The 16393-nt window shown below is 35.9% G+C and overlaps 1 protein-coding gene across 1 annotated transcript in view; it reads left to right on the forward strand.

Moving 5' to 3' along the window:
• The window catches only part of LOC101897461 (V-type proton ATPase 116 kDa subunit a 1), a 29058-nt gene extending 17795 nt beyond the window's left edge, over positions 1-11263 (forward strand). The window contains exons 2-6 of the mRNA XM_005182477.4: positions 1160-1302; positions 4463-6343; positions 6416-6644; positions 6715-6886; positions 10886-11263. Of these exons, the coding sequence (XP_005182534.2) occupies positions 1186-1302; positions 4463-6343; positions 6416-6644; positions 6715-6886; positions 10886-10979 (2493 nt within the window). The 5' untranslated portion in view covers positions 1160-1185 and the 3' untranslated portion in view covers positions 10980-11263. The remainder of the gene's footprint in view (positions 1-1159; positions 1303-4462; positions 6344-6415; positions 6645-6714; positions 6887-10885) is intronic.
• Positions 11264-16393: the final 5130 nt, after the last annotated feature.

The following is a 16393-nucleotide window of genomic DNA, read 5'->3' on the forward strand; positions in this document are numbered from 1 at the left end:
AAGCGCCGGCCATGGTGATGATGTGGGCCGCCATAACAGCCGATGGTCGCTCTCCGCTCGTATTAAACGACCGTGGCATCAGTAAAAATACCAAATATTATCGCGAAAATATTCTGGTGGGCACGCAAACATTTTGGCCGCAAACCTTGGACTTTCCAACAGGACTCAGTACCATCGCACGCAGCACGCGCCGCCCAAGAATTGTTACAGAATTAGGTTTCTCGCTTCATTTACAGCGCACAATGGCCATCAAAATCTCCGAATGCCAATCCGTTGGACTATGGTGTCTGAAGTATTTTGGAAAGCAAGGTTGGCACTCAAAAATATGAAAGTTTCGATCACCTCAAGCAAGCTATTCGCCGGGAATGGACCAAAACACCACAGAGCAACATTCGGGTAGCGTGTGACGGTTTCATTGGCTGTTTGATAATTCGTGTCAAAGGTGATCAATTCCAACAAATCTAAAATTATTCTAAAATATGATGCTATTTCCGACATTTTTTGCTTTCATTCAATAAAATTTTAAAAAAATGTAAAAATTATGGCTTTTGACTTTGTTGAAGTTTTGTTTTTATCTCACCCTGTAGACGTGTATGCGCCATAGATTTAATGTCAAAATTTGTTTACATTTTATTGGCTATTTGTTTATCTTTTATTTTAGGATTTCAATCACAATAATGCGTTTTGACATTAAATTTGGTAATCAGCTGGCTTGGGAGGGTGTCGTTATAATCGGGCAATGGTCCATAGCACATAACATATTTGCTAGTTTTAATATAGCTGATCTTCAGACTAGCTTTCTGAAATGTAAAAACAAGAACGATTCGTCTCAGTGTATTCTATTTCCAGCTCCGTGTCTATGTCCGTCATCGTGACAATGGACAATAAAGCATTCACTTATTATCACTGTCACACGCTGTATACAAAACTAACAACAATCACAAATAATTTCAAATATATTACACGCACCCATGAAAAAGTAGACGATGATAGACGTTTATTAGACAAATGCTTTTGCTAATTGTCATTTGGCCATAATATAAGTGAAAAATACAAAACACACACACACACAAATAATTTTTTTATTATATCTTTTCTATATTTTTATATATGGATAATGAATATTAATTTCGTTATGATTTTTTTTCTATCATTGCAGGGTATTTTAGTTAAAACGCCTTCATCATGGGGGACATGTTTCGCAGTGAGGAAATGGCCTTGTGCCAGATGTTTATACAGCCAGAAGCAGCCTATACTTCAGTTTCTGAATTAGGTGAAACCGGTTGTGTACAATTTCGTGATGTAAGTTTTGGAATTATTAATTGACAATTATTAGTATTTATATAAGATAAACGAATATCATTTTGAAATAACATGTGCTGTGTGTTAAAACGTTAAACTAATAAAAGAGAGAACCTGTCAAATTCGCTCTAAAATAACTGCTTTGCCCAGAAGGTACAATAACGAATGACTAGTAAAATTGTCCAATTGGCAGAAATTGTCAAATTGGTAAACAAGACTCCAAAGGCGATATCGAGCGATTCAATCATGGTACAATAAGGATGTAGAACAGCTTCGTAAAACTACAAAAATACAGCTCTGAGGCTATGCCCGCTACCTGTCAGAATTATTCAAAATTATATCCAACAAGTTGCTTTCATTTATTTGATATTTTTTGTTAATTTCTAAAATGAGTCAAATAGCGCGAAATATGAATGAAATGTCTGGATGTTCTCTCAAAAATATGATCCTAAGTGTTCAATCTTTCAATTCCATGGCAAATCTGGTTAATATTATTAATGCGCGCCGTGCAATTTAAGTTTCTTCCAATTTTTGATTTTGAAAATATTTTGTTTTAATTTTTCTAAACAACAAATACATACACAACATTGGCAGAAGTCGGGCACACTTAAGCTGGGAATACATAAAGCGCCTATCTGGCTGGCTTAAGTCATCGGCTGGCTTCTTCGGAAATGAACAAAGGAGCCTAGGACCAAAATCGATCTTAGTCAACCTAAAACTCCTTTGTTCATCTACGAAGAAGCCAGCCGATGTATTTCCGCCCTTAGAAAAAAATTGTAATCAGCTGGGAGCTCTACCTTACATTTTTATTGTACCATGAATTCAATATTGAAAAGATGGACGTAGTGAATGCTTTCCTTCAAAGTCATGGTAGAATTAAGAAGATAATATCATGCAATCATATATTAACAAAATTATTCATTTGACAACATCTCATCGTCAAAGTTTATATTTTGAAAATCCAAATCCAAGCTTAATTACAGAAAATGCGAAGATGGGAATGCTTTTTTGAAATGAACCTTCCTTTTTAATTTTACCATGTTCAAAGTGATTTGAATGAGGAAATTTTTATTGAAGATTACTAAAACTTTTTGCTACGATAACAGATTTTTCCTTTATGATATCGAAAAAAATGACAAAACTAGTAGATTCTTGTAGTTTCTGGAATAGAGCAAAGGTTTGCAAACTAAACAAAGCGCTATACGACCTGAAACAAGCTAGTAGATTTTGGAACAAGAAACTTGATTTTACATTGAAAAGAATTGATCTCAAACAATAGAAAACATCATCATAAGCCAGGAAAAAAGTTGTTTAAGTGTTATCACCTTTTTTTCCTTGAAAACTTACAATACGATAACAAATTCACCTAATAAAAAGTAGCCGAAGAAAAATCCATATTTTGACATGCTCTGTTTTAAAACCTGCAAGAATCTACTAGTTTTGCAATTTTATTCGATCTTAGAATGGGAAAATCGGTTACCGGAACAGATAATTTTAATAGATTTTAATAGATTTTCGTGTACGGAAACGGAGCTCAAATAATTTGCTATGATATAAATAATTTAAATTCCCCTTTTTTGAATCTAGTGCAATATAAACGTACTATAAGTTCTCTACAAAACCACGTTTATAGAAAATATTTTGTAAAAGTACATTTAGATTTAGCCACATTATCCACAGGATTTATCATGGTAGAAGAATATAGGTAGATGCATCAACACTCGCGAACATTGACATGTCAACGCTTTTTAAAAATATCTCCAAAAATAAATGGATTTTGAAAACTTTTCTTATACGACGACAATCGGAGGTGGTTATGACAAGCATTTTTCAACAATTTTGACAAATTTCGATATTTTAATAAGGGTTTCTGATATAGAAGACCCTTTGACAGATATCCCGCCCATAGAAGAAATTTTTAGACATATTAAAAAGAAACTCTTTCAAAGTTTTTGTTATTATATAAAAACATACCCAGCAAAAATTCGCAGGTTGCCATATTTTATATTGATAATATGACAATAACAGTAAAATGTATTCAAATAAAAATTGGATAGCGAAAATCTTTTATTTTATATTATAGACTTGTTTCATGAAATTAATTATAAATTCCGTTATTTTTTTATTATTTTTAAACTAAATGATGCCACTGTAAAAAAATGCAGCAACAACCAGTTACTTTTACAAAAAGCTTGCCATATCCCTGAAAAAATGGTTATTAAAAAAATTTAATAATGAAAACCCGATAATGTGAATTTTTTCTTAAGTAAGGGATAACAAATCCCGACTAAAAATTTAAAGATACAAAAACGGCCAAAAAAGATTTTTTTCTGACTTAAATCATCATCATAGACAAATGAAAATATAGACAACGAAATGCTCTCACCGTTCATCTTCGAAAAAAATCGGATCAGCAGATGTCGTCAATGTCGTTTCAGGGGTTTGAGTGGGAATTTTGAAGTCACTCAATTCAAAAATGTTAAAAATAACAAAAACTGTAGGATATTTGTCAGTTGAAAATTATTTCATAATAAAAGAAATGTAAAAAGTACGTGATGACATCGAAAAATATGGGAATATTCCAGTGAAATTCTTGAAAAGCGATAAAATGTGTTTTCGAAGTCGAGTGGCTTGAACGCGTAAATCAGCATGTTGACTATGCAAAACATGAAGAGAGCCACCTGGGTAAAAAGACAAAACTAACTTTTCGTTGTCTATATCTTTATTTGTCTATGTCATCATTGACTTCTCAGTTCAAACTATGATCGAATTTGAACTATGTCACCTTAAACTCCTTTATTCTTTTACTTTTAAACCCTGCCCTCAAAACCTATGCCAGAACAAAATCCTGCTACGTATTTATGCCTTTACAAATTCACTCTTTTATTAATAGTTTTGCCATTTTAAACAAACTATGAGAACTCAGCAAAACATATATGTAAACATGCTATTATTTTATTGAAACGCCTGAAAGTATGCAATACTTATTTCGTGTACTTAACATTACAGTCATTTATATTTATGCATAGCGGCTATTTTCCATTTCGTTTACATTAATTGCAAGTAATTTCCTACAATAAACTTTATACTTTTTATTTTGTTCGATGTTTCCATAAAAAATCCAAATTTTAATCTATTTCCCATTTTCTTTTGTTTACAGTTAAACAGTGGCGTCAATGCATTCCAGCGTAAATTCGTCACCGAGGTACGTCGTTGCGATGAATTGGAACGTAAAATCCGTTACATCGAAGCGGAAATCAAGAAAGATGGTATTGTTATGCCCGATATCATCGATGACATACCCAAGGCACCAAATCCAAGGGAGATCATTGATTTGGAAGCCCATTTGGAGAAGACCGAAAATGAAATTCTCGAATTGGCACAAAACGAAGTCAATCTCAAGTCCAACTATTTGGAATTGACCGAATTGCGTAAGGTGTTGGAGAATACACAGGGATTCTTTTCCGATCAGGAGGTATTGAATTTGGATAGCAGCAATCGTGGCGGTGCTGACGATGTTGCTGCCCAGAGTCGTGGTCGTCTGGGTTTTGTTGCCGGTGTTATCAATCGCGAACGTGTCTTTGCCTTTGAGCGTATGTTGTGGCGTATTTCACGCGGTAACGTGTTCTTGAAACGCTCCGATTTGGATGAACCCTTGAATGACCCGGCCACCGGTCACCCAATTTACAAGACCGTCTTTGTGGCCTTCTTCCAGGGTGAACAGCTGAAGAACCGCATCAAGAAGGTGTGCACTGGTTTCCATGCCTCCATGTATCCATGCCCCAGCTCCCACACCGAGCGTGAAGAAATGGTCAAGGGTGTACGTACGCGTTTGGAAGACTTGAAATTGGTTTTGAGTCAGACTGAAGATCACCGTAGCCGTGTTTTAGCTACCGTCTCAAAGAATCTGCCTTCCTGGTCGATTATGGTCAAGAAAATGAAGGCCATCTATCACACCTTGAATCTGTTCAACATGGACGTGACCAAGAAATGTTTGATTGGTGAATGCTGGGTACCCACCAAGGATTTGCCAATCGTACAAAAGGCCTTGTCCGATGGTTCTGCAGCTGTGGGAAGTACCATACCATCGTTCTTGAATGTCATCGACACCAATGAACAACCACCCACATTCAATCGTACCAACAGATTCACTCGTGGTTTCCAGAACCTAATCGATGCCTACGGTGTTGCTTCATACCGTGAGGTCAATCCCGCTCTATACACTTGCATTACATTCCCCTTCTTGTTCGCTGTGATGTTCGGCGATTTGGGTCACGGCTTCATTTTAACCCTGTTCGGTGCCTGGATGTGTATGTTTGAGAAATCGTTGGCCCGCAAGAAGGGTGGTGAAATCTGGAACATTTTCTTCGGTGGTCGTTACATCATTTTGCTCATGGGTATCTTCTCTTGCTATACCGGCTTCATTTACAACGATGTCTTCTCCAAGTCCATGAACATCTTTGGCTCCACATGGACACCGAGGTATAACACCTCTACAGTCATCACAAATCCTTCACTGCAGCTGAATCCCCAATACCATGTTGAGGGTGTGTACCCCATTGGTTTGGATCCCATCTGGCAAATGGCTGACAATAAGATCATCTTCTTGAACACCTATAAGATGAAGTTGTCCATCATCACCGGTGTGGCACACATGATCTTTGGCGTTTGCATGTCTGTCGTCAACTTCATGCACTTCAAACGTATGTCCAGCATTGTATTGGAATTCTTGCCACAAATTTTGTTCTTGGTCCTGTTGTTCGGTTACATGGTCTTCATGATGTTCTTCAAATGGGTAACATACTCTGCCCAAAGTGATTTGCAGCCCACCACACCTGGTTGCGCCCCATCCGTATTGATTATGTTCATCAACATGATGTTGTTCAAACACACCGAACCCTTGGATGGCTGCAAGGAATACATGTTCGATGCCCAACCCTCGGTGGAGAGGGTGTTTGTGTTCATTGCCTTGATTTGCATTCCCTGGATGTTGTTGGGCAAACCATTGTACATTAAATTCACCCGCAAAAATCAAACTCATGTAAGTGTAGTGATGGAAATTAAAATGAAGAGGTTTTAGATTTTAATGAGAGAAATTGTATATATTTTTCAGGCCAAGCATAACGGCGAACTGACTGGCAACATGGAATTGAATGAGGGTGAAACTCAATTGCCCACTGCCTCGGACAGCCACGAAGGTGCTGGCGGTCATAGCCATGATGATGAGCCAATGAGTGAAATTTTCATCCATCAAGCCATTCACACCATTGAATATGTGCTCAGTACCATTTCTCACACTGCCTCCTATTTGCGTTTGTGGGCCTTGTCATTGGCTCATGCTCGTAAGTTATTGCTGGAAGATCTTACATGAGCAAAAAAAAAAATAATAATTTGTTATTTTTTGAATTCTAGAATTATCTGAAGTCTTGTGGAACATGGTCTTGTCCATGGGTCTCAAACAAACCTCTTATACCGGTGCCATTGTTTTGTACTTCATTTTCGGTGCCTGGTGTTTGTTCACCTTGGCCATCTTGGTTATGATGGAAGGTTTGTCTGCCTTCTTGCACACCTTGCGTTTGCATTGGTAAGTTTTGAAATGATTTGCTTTGGGTTACGGGCCACATACGGGGTAACTTTTTAAAATGTAACATTTGTTAGCAAGAATTCTGAGAGTTTTGGGAAAATAAGATGCCTTTTTTATTATACATTTTGACCTTCCTATCTAAATAATGTAGAAACCCGTAGATCAATGAATCATATGATGGTTTGAACTGCTTCTAACGTAATACCCAAGCTGGTACCGGAACAACAGCTGGATAATCATCGTGAACATTGGGAATACTTTGGCCTTCTCATTAGCCCAAGATTTGGGTCTCTTTTATAATTATACGGGATTCAAGATTTTATTTTTTCCGTTGCGTAGCTCCAGTTTTCGCACTGTAAGTCCCAGGCTAGAGCTGCATAGATAACCTCGGACCAAGTAAACAGTTAGGTTTTCATTCAGAATCGAAATCCTTGTCCGTGAGATATGTGAGGAATTGTTTCTTCTTTTCTGAGTATTGCAAATTTGATATTGGATCGGCAGAGGTATATTTATCTTCACTCGGTTGCCATATCTCTTATAAGATGTGATGTAACAGTCTGATTTTCTGCAAATAACACAAATCACAATATTTTTATTAACCCAAGGTCTGTTGTGAAGATGGAATATATCGTTCCCCTACTTTTGGTACCTCACTCACAAAAGGTCAAAATTTTGAATAACCGATTCTCTTCATATTTCACACATCCCATCAATTCTTCTAACACAAGAGCTGCTGTGAAGGTCCACAGATCTCCCCCACATGAAGCTCATTAAACGCTAAATTAACATCCGATTCCATTCTGACTAGGCACATCTCAATATTTCTATTTCTTCTGATTTCTTCGAATTGGTCACCTTTGGCACGAATTATGGCCTTCAAACGGCCAATGAAACCGTCACACGCTGCCCGAATGTTGCTCCCGGCGAAGCGCTTGCTTGAGAGAGATTTTTGGTGACCATTGTGCGTGGGAAATGAAGCGAGGAATTTCATTTTGTAACCATTCTTGGGTGGCGCGTGCTGAGTCCCGTTGATATGTCCAAGGTCTGCGGCCAAAATGTTTGCGTGCCCAAGGCTTTGATACACTCACCAGAATATTTTCGCGATAATATTCAGCATTTATTCTGATGCCACGGCGGCCCACACCATCACCCTGGTCGGCGCTTGAGTTCTGGTGGCCAACCGAAGGTGCACATTTTCAGCTGACCTCTTTGGCAAGTAAACACGATCATTTTGTTTGTTTACAAACTGCTGGACAACGAATGTTTTCTCATCGGAGACAATCAAATTCGGCAGTTCACCACTTTCGGTCAAGCAAAGCAACTCTTTAGCTCTTTCGAGTCTATTTTCTTTCTATTGCGGTGTAAGTTCTTGCACTTTTTGGAATTTCAATGGTGTTACCCCGAGCCCATTTTTCAATATTTGCCGAATGGCCACTTCCGTCCACTTTCTTGACGCCGGGCAACGCTACCAGTATCACGGTAACGAGCGATGGTACGAGACACAAAAAATTTATTCACATTTAAATGCTGGAGTGCTCTAACGATAGCCACTTGTGGTTTTTGCAGCCAAATATAAAGAAATAACACTATCACGCTTGAATTCCACCAGGAATAACTTTTTTTCTCACCAAAATACTTTTGTACGCTTATAAACAATATAATGACAGCAGTCTGAAATTGGTTGCAGTTTTTTCATCTCACTCTATATATCTGCGAATCTCTTCTGGTATCTCTCCCACATGGTCACAATTTTCAATACTGTCATAATTTGCGAAACAAGTCAGCGATTCTTTACAACTTGCTATATCTAAATATTTCTCTCAACCAGAAACCTCAGATGAATATGGGATTTGTGATTTCGCATAAGATTGGATATAAATTTTCGATTTTCTTGTAATTTTGGCCATACCACTATTTTTATTTATATTAGATGAAGTATGAAAATGGAATACTTCGGTCGACTCACGCACATTTTAACATTTTCTAAACATTACTACATATCTGACATATAAAGTAAAGAAAATAACCAATTTAGTCCAAACCTGGCACGTCGCCATATTTATATCATATTTATTTAGGTCCGATACGAAAATATTGGCCCATTCCTTCGGAACCTACTTCATAGAGGGTCAACAATTTTAATAATCATAACAGAAGTCAAAATATATTTAAATAATCGAACATTGGCTGAGGGCATGGTAGAAATACCAGGTAGCAACATAGGCGAAAATTACAACAAAGCAACTTTTTTTGAAACTTGATATGTCAAAGTTGTAGTCAGGGCAAATTATTTTTCCAATCAAAATATTGAATTAAAAATTTTCAAAATTGCTGGTTTTTCTATTACAAAAGCAAATATTTAAAACTTCCAACATCGATTGAAAGTAATGCTGAAGCCGCTGCATCTTGGTTTGATTATAGCACGTTCAATACAACATTTTTAAAAATCACATAGACTGGAAATGGAGTGATCGTAGTCTCCAGCGCATCAACGAAGGACATTTGCGATAATAGATGTCCAATCGTTGTTATCTCTTCATCATCCTTACACAGCATGCAGTCTTGGTAACATTGGCACGTTGATTTCATATTCAACAGCGATAATGTTCTTTACAAGAAAATATCCGAAAAATTAGTTTTGATGCTTTAAAATTAGGTTTTGTGGTGGTTCTGGGGTGTACCCTTTTTTCTTTTGCTACATCGTCAGCTTTCTTGCTGTAGTGACATGCTACCTAAAAGGTACTTTAGGGTATATTTACTCCTCAAGCTTACTTCAGATTTGGATCAAAGATTGCAGAAGATACAGGGGGCTGAGTCTACTGTGAGTCCACGCATATTATTTGCTCAGCTAACTTCAATACATTCGAACAATTTGAAATAAAAAAATTATCTTTACAAATTCAAATTTAATAAAAAATGAGCTCGAGGTCTTTGTTGTTGTTTAATTATTTATTATTTTCGATATTTCGTCCTCCAACGGAAGACATCATCAGGAACAATACTGTTTAAACATATAACAAAATTTTACAAAATATCGCTGAGCTTCGACGCCGACCTTGTGTTGCTGCCATCTGTTTTGTCACTGCAGCATTCCCTTCTTATTGTATTATATACAATAAGAAGGGAATGCTGCAGTGACAAAACAGATGGCAGCAACACAAGGTCGGCGTCGAAGCTCAGCGATATTTTGTAAAATTTTGTTATATGTTTAAACAGTATTGTTCCTGATGATGTCTTCCGTTGGAGGACGAAATATCGAAAATAATAAATAATTAAACAACAACAAAGACCTCGAGCTCATTTTTTATTAAATTTGAATTTGTAAAAATATATAATAAAGGTCGAATTAAATATCTAAAAATCAAATAAAAAAATTATCTCAATATTTAATCACACCCCAAAAATTGCCAATGTTTTGTTCCCCAAACCAATCCAATATGCTTTGGAATCATTCACCTTTCACTGTTGAAGCCCTATAGTGTATAACATAGTTGAAAATCCGTACAAATAAGATGATGAAATTCCGTGTATCGGTTTATCTCCTATATGAAATTGATTCCCTGCTTCACTTATTTCAAATATCCACGAATTTTAGATCTCCATATTACCTATGCCTACCATATGTTGAATATACACTTTTTCCCTCACACTCTATAAAAACGTAAAATCTCGATTTTCTATCAATAGCATTGTTAAAGTTTGAAATCATGCAACAATTTTCTTATGTGTAAATGAAGGCGAATTCAAATTACAACAATTTTTTGACATATCAAATTGATACCAGCTGGCCTGAAAGGGTTACCTTGTAATTCTACCATGGCTGAGGGTATACATCTGTCGACTGATACTTTTTAACTTTTTGAAATATTTTTTACTCAAAAAACAAAGTCTCAAAATGTTTTCTTAATTTCTTAGTGTTCATTTTATACATATTTTCTTTCATCATCCTATATCTTTTTCACTTATTTTAATGTTTAAATCTTATTTCTCTATTTCCAGGGTCGAATTCATGAGCAAATTCTACGAAGGTTTGGGTTATGCCTTCCAACCTTTCAGCTTCAAGGCCATCATGGATGACGAAGAAGAGGAATAAATCCAACAAATTTCAATTATTCCACATCCCAATTAAATTCCAGTATTGTGGTACTCTTCCCACTATTTATTGTTATGTAATTGCATATTGATTTCAATGAAAAAAGAAATGTTTTTTTTGTTTTGTTTTCCCCTTATGTTCTATTTTGTTTTTTGTTCAAGTTTGATAATAATAATAATAATAATTATGATGATATTAATGTTATAAAAGCAATATATTAAAAAAATAATTAATACGAGACAACAAAAGTTAATTGATAATAAACAAAGAAGAGAAAACAGCAATGATATTGTGGATATTTTATTTAAGATGTGGATTTATTGAAAATTTAGCTGCATAATATTAATATTTATATTACGATTGGATTCGACAAACCATTGTTGTTTTGTATTTTAGCCCAGAGAACCCATTGTAAAATGGGAAACTTTCTAATTTTGCTCCAAATCCATTCATTTGAAAGAAGGCTGAGTTTATGAAAAATATATAACGTTTAAATGTACATACGCTTCCAACCAAGAAACCTTTCAAAAGAAAGGGAAATCTAATGTTACACAGATGCTCTGTTCCAGTACCTACACGAACCCACTGTGCTTGCAATTTTCTTCCATATCAAAAAGGGGAAATCTAATATCGTAGTAAACATTTTTAATATCAGGGTGAGATGAAAAACCTGCAACCAACTTCAGACTGCTGTTATTTCTAAGTCACTCGTTCGACAGCTGTTAAAATTATTCCAGTGACAGCTCATTATATTGTTTACAATCGTACAAAAGTATTTTGGTGAGAATTTTCCAGAAAAAAAGTTATTCGTGATGGAATTCAAGCGTGATACTGTGATTTCTTTATATTTGGCTGGAAAACCACAAGTGGCTATCGTTAGAGCACTCCATCATTTAAATGTGAATAAATCTTTTCGTTTCTCGTTATCGTGATACTGGTAGCGTAGCACGGCGTAAAAGGAAGTGGTCGGAAGAAAACAGCAACATCATCAGTAATGGTTCGAAAGTGGTGACTCGTGGCCGAAAAATGGCTCGTGAGCTGAACATATCGCAATATTCAATCTGGCAAATATTGAAGAATGCGCTCGGAGTAAAGCCATTGAAAGTCCAAAAAGTGCAAGAACTTACACCGCAACAAAAAGAAAATAGCCTCAAAAGAGCTAAAGAGTTGCTTCGCTTGACCGAAAGTGGTGAGCTGCCTAATTTGATTGTCTCCGATGAGAACACATTCGTTGTCCAGCAGTTTGTAAACAAACAAAATTATCGTGTTTATTTGCCAAAGAGGTTAGCTAAAAATGTGTACCATCGGTTGGCCACCGGAACTCAAACGCCGGCCATGGTGATGTTGTGGGCCGCCATCGCTCTCGCTCGCAAAAATATTCTGGTGGGTATATTAAAGCCTTGGGTACGCAAACATTTTGGCCGCAGACCTTGGACATTCCAATAGGACTCAGCACCATCGTACTCAGCACGCGCCCCGCAAGAATGGTTACAAAATGGGACTTCTCGCTTTATTTCCAGCGCACAATGGCCACCAAAATCTCCGGATACCAATCCATTGGACTATTGTGTCTGGAGTATTTTGGAAAGCAAGTTTGACACTAAAAAATACCAAAGGGTCGATCACCTCAAGCAAGCGCTTCGCCGGAAATGGACTATAATACCGCAGAGCAGCATTCGGGCAGTGTGTGACGGTTTCATTGGCCGTTTGAAGGCCATAATTCGTGCCAAAGGTGACCAATTCGAACAAATCGAAACTTATTCTAAAATTTGATGCTATTTCTGAAATTTTTTGCTTTTATTCAAAAACAATTAAAAAAAAAATTAAAAAATTATGGTTTTTGACTTTGTTGCAGTTTTTTTATCTCACCCTGTATATTTTTTCCGAAGAGTAAATCACTCCTTTTTAATTGACATTTATTTGTTTCAAATATTAAAAAACACATTTCCTCACATGGTACAATGATATCAAGGTAGGGTTATGATACCATATGATTTTAATTTTATTTTCTTCGCTTAATATGTCATCTTTATTTGTTTATGTATGTGTTTTCTTTTCAATAACAAAAAATTGTTCAAAAATATTGTTTTCAAAATATTTATTTCAACGTATGCTTCGCAAAATCTAGAGTTTTAGTAGCGAAATAATCCTTTAGAGATATATAGTACATGATTTTGAAAAGAAGTGTTGACCTTTCATTCAGTTATCGCGTTTTTCAATTATTTATTCAAAATAAATGCAACAAGTTATTTGATTTTTTATTGTTTTGATATTAATTCTGACATTACAAGCCAAACAGGTAGACCTCTATACTTGCAATTTTTTTAAAGTTGGCCTACCTTCTCTTCATTGTACCATGTTTCCTCACTTGTTTCTAAATTGAAACAAAATGCCACTATTGGTGTCATGTGCTAGACTGAGTTCCAAATAAAGAAATTCCAGCAGTAACTTGTGATACCATATCGGCACACTCACCATAAGTGCCGTAACATTTATCATCAATGACCTGACTCTTGTTCTGTTCTTTTTTTCCCTCTGGATTGTATCACACAACACTGATTGATTTATTTTTGATTAATTACGAATTAATTTCCAATTAGTAATTAATTTTAAATCAACTCTTCAGATTGTGTCGGGTAACATGGGGTTTCTGAATAAAAATAAACCCTGGTATTGTTATCACCCTGAAATGAATTTGAGATAATTTTCTAACGCCCTATAGGTAGGGGACTTTTGAGTGTGGGTTTATTTCAAGCGTTTGTAACGGTGAGACAATTATAGCAGTTGCATTGTGAAATTGGGTTGGGAGTTCTTATTCAAAAATATATTATTTTGGCCTTAAAAGTTGTTGCCGTTGTTACATGGACACCGAAAATTCAAATTATTTGGAAGTCGAGGTTGACATTATTGGCGACTCATTTAAAAAATTACAGTACTCACACTCTGCCAGAAATGTCCTACATTTAGCAAAACGTTGGTATTAAACAGTCTGTTTCAGAACTGCAAGAATATAAAAGTGTTTACCTCGATAACCGATTTTCCCTTTATGATATCGAATAAAATTGCAAAAATAGTAGATTCTAGCATGTTCTGGAAGATAGCAACAATTTCCATCATGGCCAGGGAGGGTCACGGTGAAGGCAAATAATTTCTCCAATTTTACAATCAAGTAAGGCCCGTCCCCATAAAATAGTCAAACACTGGCTCGACATTAACTAATTAACAAAGGTCTGTTTAACCATGGTACAATAAGGAGGTAGAACAGCTTCGTAAAACTACATAAATACAGCCCTGAGGCAATGCCCGTTTCATGTCAGAATAATTCAAAATTATATCTAACAAGTTGTTTTCATTTATTTGATATTTTTTGTTCATTTTTAAAATGAGTCAAATAGCTCGAAAGATGAATGAAATGCCTGGATATTCTCTCAAAAATATGATCCTAAGTTTTCAATCTTTCAATTCCGTGGCAAATCTGGTTAATATCATTAGTGAGCGCCCCGCAATTTAAGCTTCTTCCATTCATTGATTTTGAAAATATTTTGTTTTTATTTTTCAAAACAATAAATACAGACACAAAATTGGCATAAGTCGGGCACACTTAGAAAAAAATTTTAATCAGCTGGTAGCTCTACCATACCTTTTTATTGTACCATGTTTAACCAAGCTTTAAGTTACTGAGCGACATTATTAAAAACTTTTAATAAAACATTGGGCGCCAATCATGTTTAGAGTCCAGCGAAAAAAATCAGAAATATTTATGTTTAAAACCATAGTTTTTTCTTTACCACCACAGAAATACAACCACTGAGATCTGTTTAATCGTTGCTAGAATCACAGATGACAAGAAATTGCTTAAAGATACATTTGCAAATGTTGACTTTTTGGAAGAGCGGATTTTAAAGAGCTCTTTCTCTCTATCCTTATGCATTAACTCAATTTTTTTTCATTAAATATTTTTTAAAAAGGAGAAAACGTATCTCAACCTGGAAATCGATATTTTGATTCTATTATATCCTGACGTCAAAAAACACGATGTGTCTGGGTTTTTCACATCTGTTTCATCCCTACACAAATCACTGGCTTTTACTAGACTTTTGGGTAGAAATACAGTGGTGGCCATATCATATGCAACTGAAATCTAACCTTTACCAAAAACCGTGAAAAATTTTTCTGAAAACAAAATTATGCAATTATTTTTTTAAATATTATTTTTTATTGCTTGTAGTTTAAGAAAAAAAAACATATACTCCATAGATATTCAATTCATTTATAAAAAAAATTAGAAAAAGATATTCAGTCTTATTATTAAGTGGCCAAAACATATGCAACTAATTAAATCGAGCTCAGTAAAGTGCAAATAAAATTAATATTTTGTTGCAAATCCGTTGTTGTCGATTACAGCCTGACATCTTCGAGGCATTGACGCTATAAGATTGTCAATGACGCTTTTTGGGATTCATTTCCAGGCATCTTCCAGCCGGCAAAATAAAAAATCTAAACTTGTACAATTTTCTCGATCAATTTTTTTGTTTACGATTTCCCACAGATTCTCTATTGGGTTTAAATCTGGGGATTGGGGTGGCCATTCCATCACCGCAACTCTATTATCGGCAAACCACGATTTGACCACCTTCGAAGCGTGTTTGGGGTCGTTGTCCTGTTGAAAGACCCACCGCAATGGCATATTATATTCTGCGTATGGGAGCATTACCCTTTGCAATATGTCTTTATACATAAATCTATCCATAATACCAACAATTCTGTGCAGTGGGCCAACTCCGGCACCAGAAAAACAACCCCACACCATTATATTGCCCCCCCCCCATGCTTGACCGTTTTTTTACAGTAACGTGCTTCGAGTCGTTTTCCTTCTGGTCGCCTTACATAGCACATGCCATCGCTACCAATTATGTTAAATTTGGACTCATCACTAAATAATATAGTTCTCCATTTACTCTCTGTCCAATTTATATGAGCTTTAGCTAATTCCAAATGCTTCTTCTGGTTTCGCTTCGATATCAGTGGTTTTTTTGCAGGACGTCTTGCGCAGAGGGAGGCTTGTAAAAGTCTTCTACGGATGGTGCGAGCAGAAACTGGCAACTGAAATCTTTCCACTATCTTAGAGGAAGATATAAATGGGTCTTTTTTCACGTGTCTGATTATTAATTTGTCCGTCCGATCGCTTGTTTTTCGATTTCGACCACCACGGTGTATAACAGAGACTTGTGAATTTTTTTAATGATGCGCGATATGGAGCTTTTATGAACGGTATATTTCTCGGCAATACATTTCTGTGATAATCCAGAAGAATACGCAGTCACAATTCGTTGTCTGAGCTCAAATCCAAATTTATCGCGTGCCATTTTTGAACAAACTCTATTTTAGCTTTGTGAAAAAACAACGCAATAAAA

Source organism: Musca domestica, unplaced genomic scaffold (assembly GCF_030504385.1).
Source record: "Musca domestica strain aabys unplaced genomic scaffold, Musca_domestica.polishedcontigs.V.1.1 4, whole genome shotgun sequence".
Classification (NCBI taxonomy): Eukaryota; Metazoa; Arthropoda; class Insecta; order Diptera; family Muscidae; genus Musca; species Musca domestica.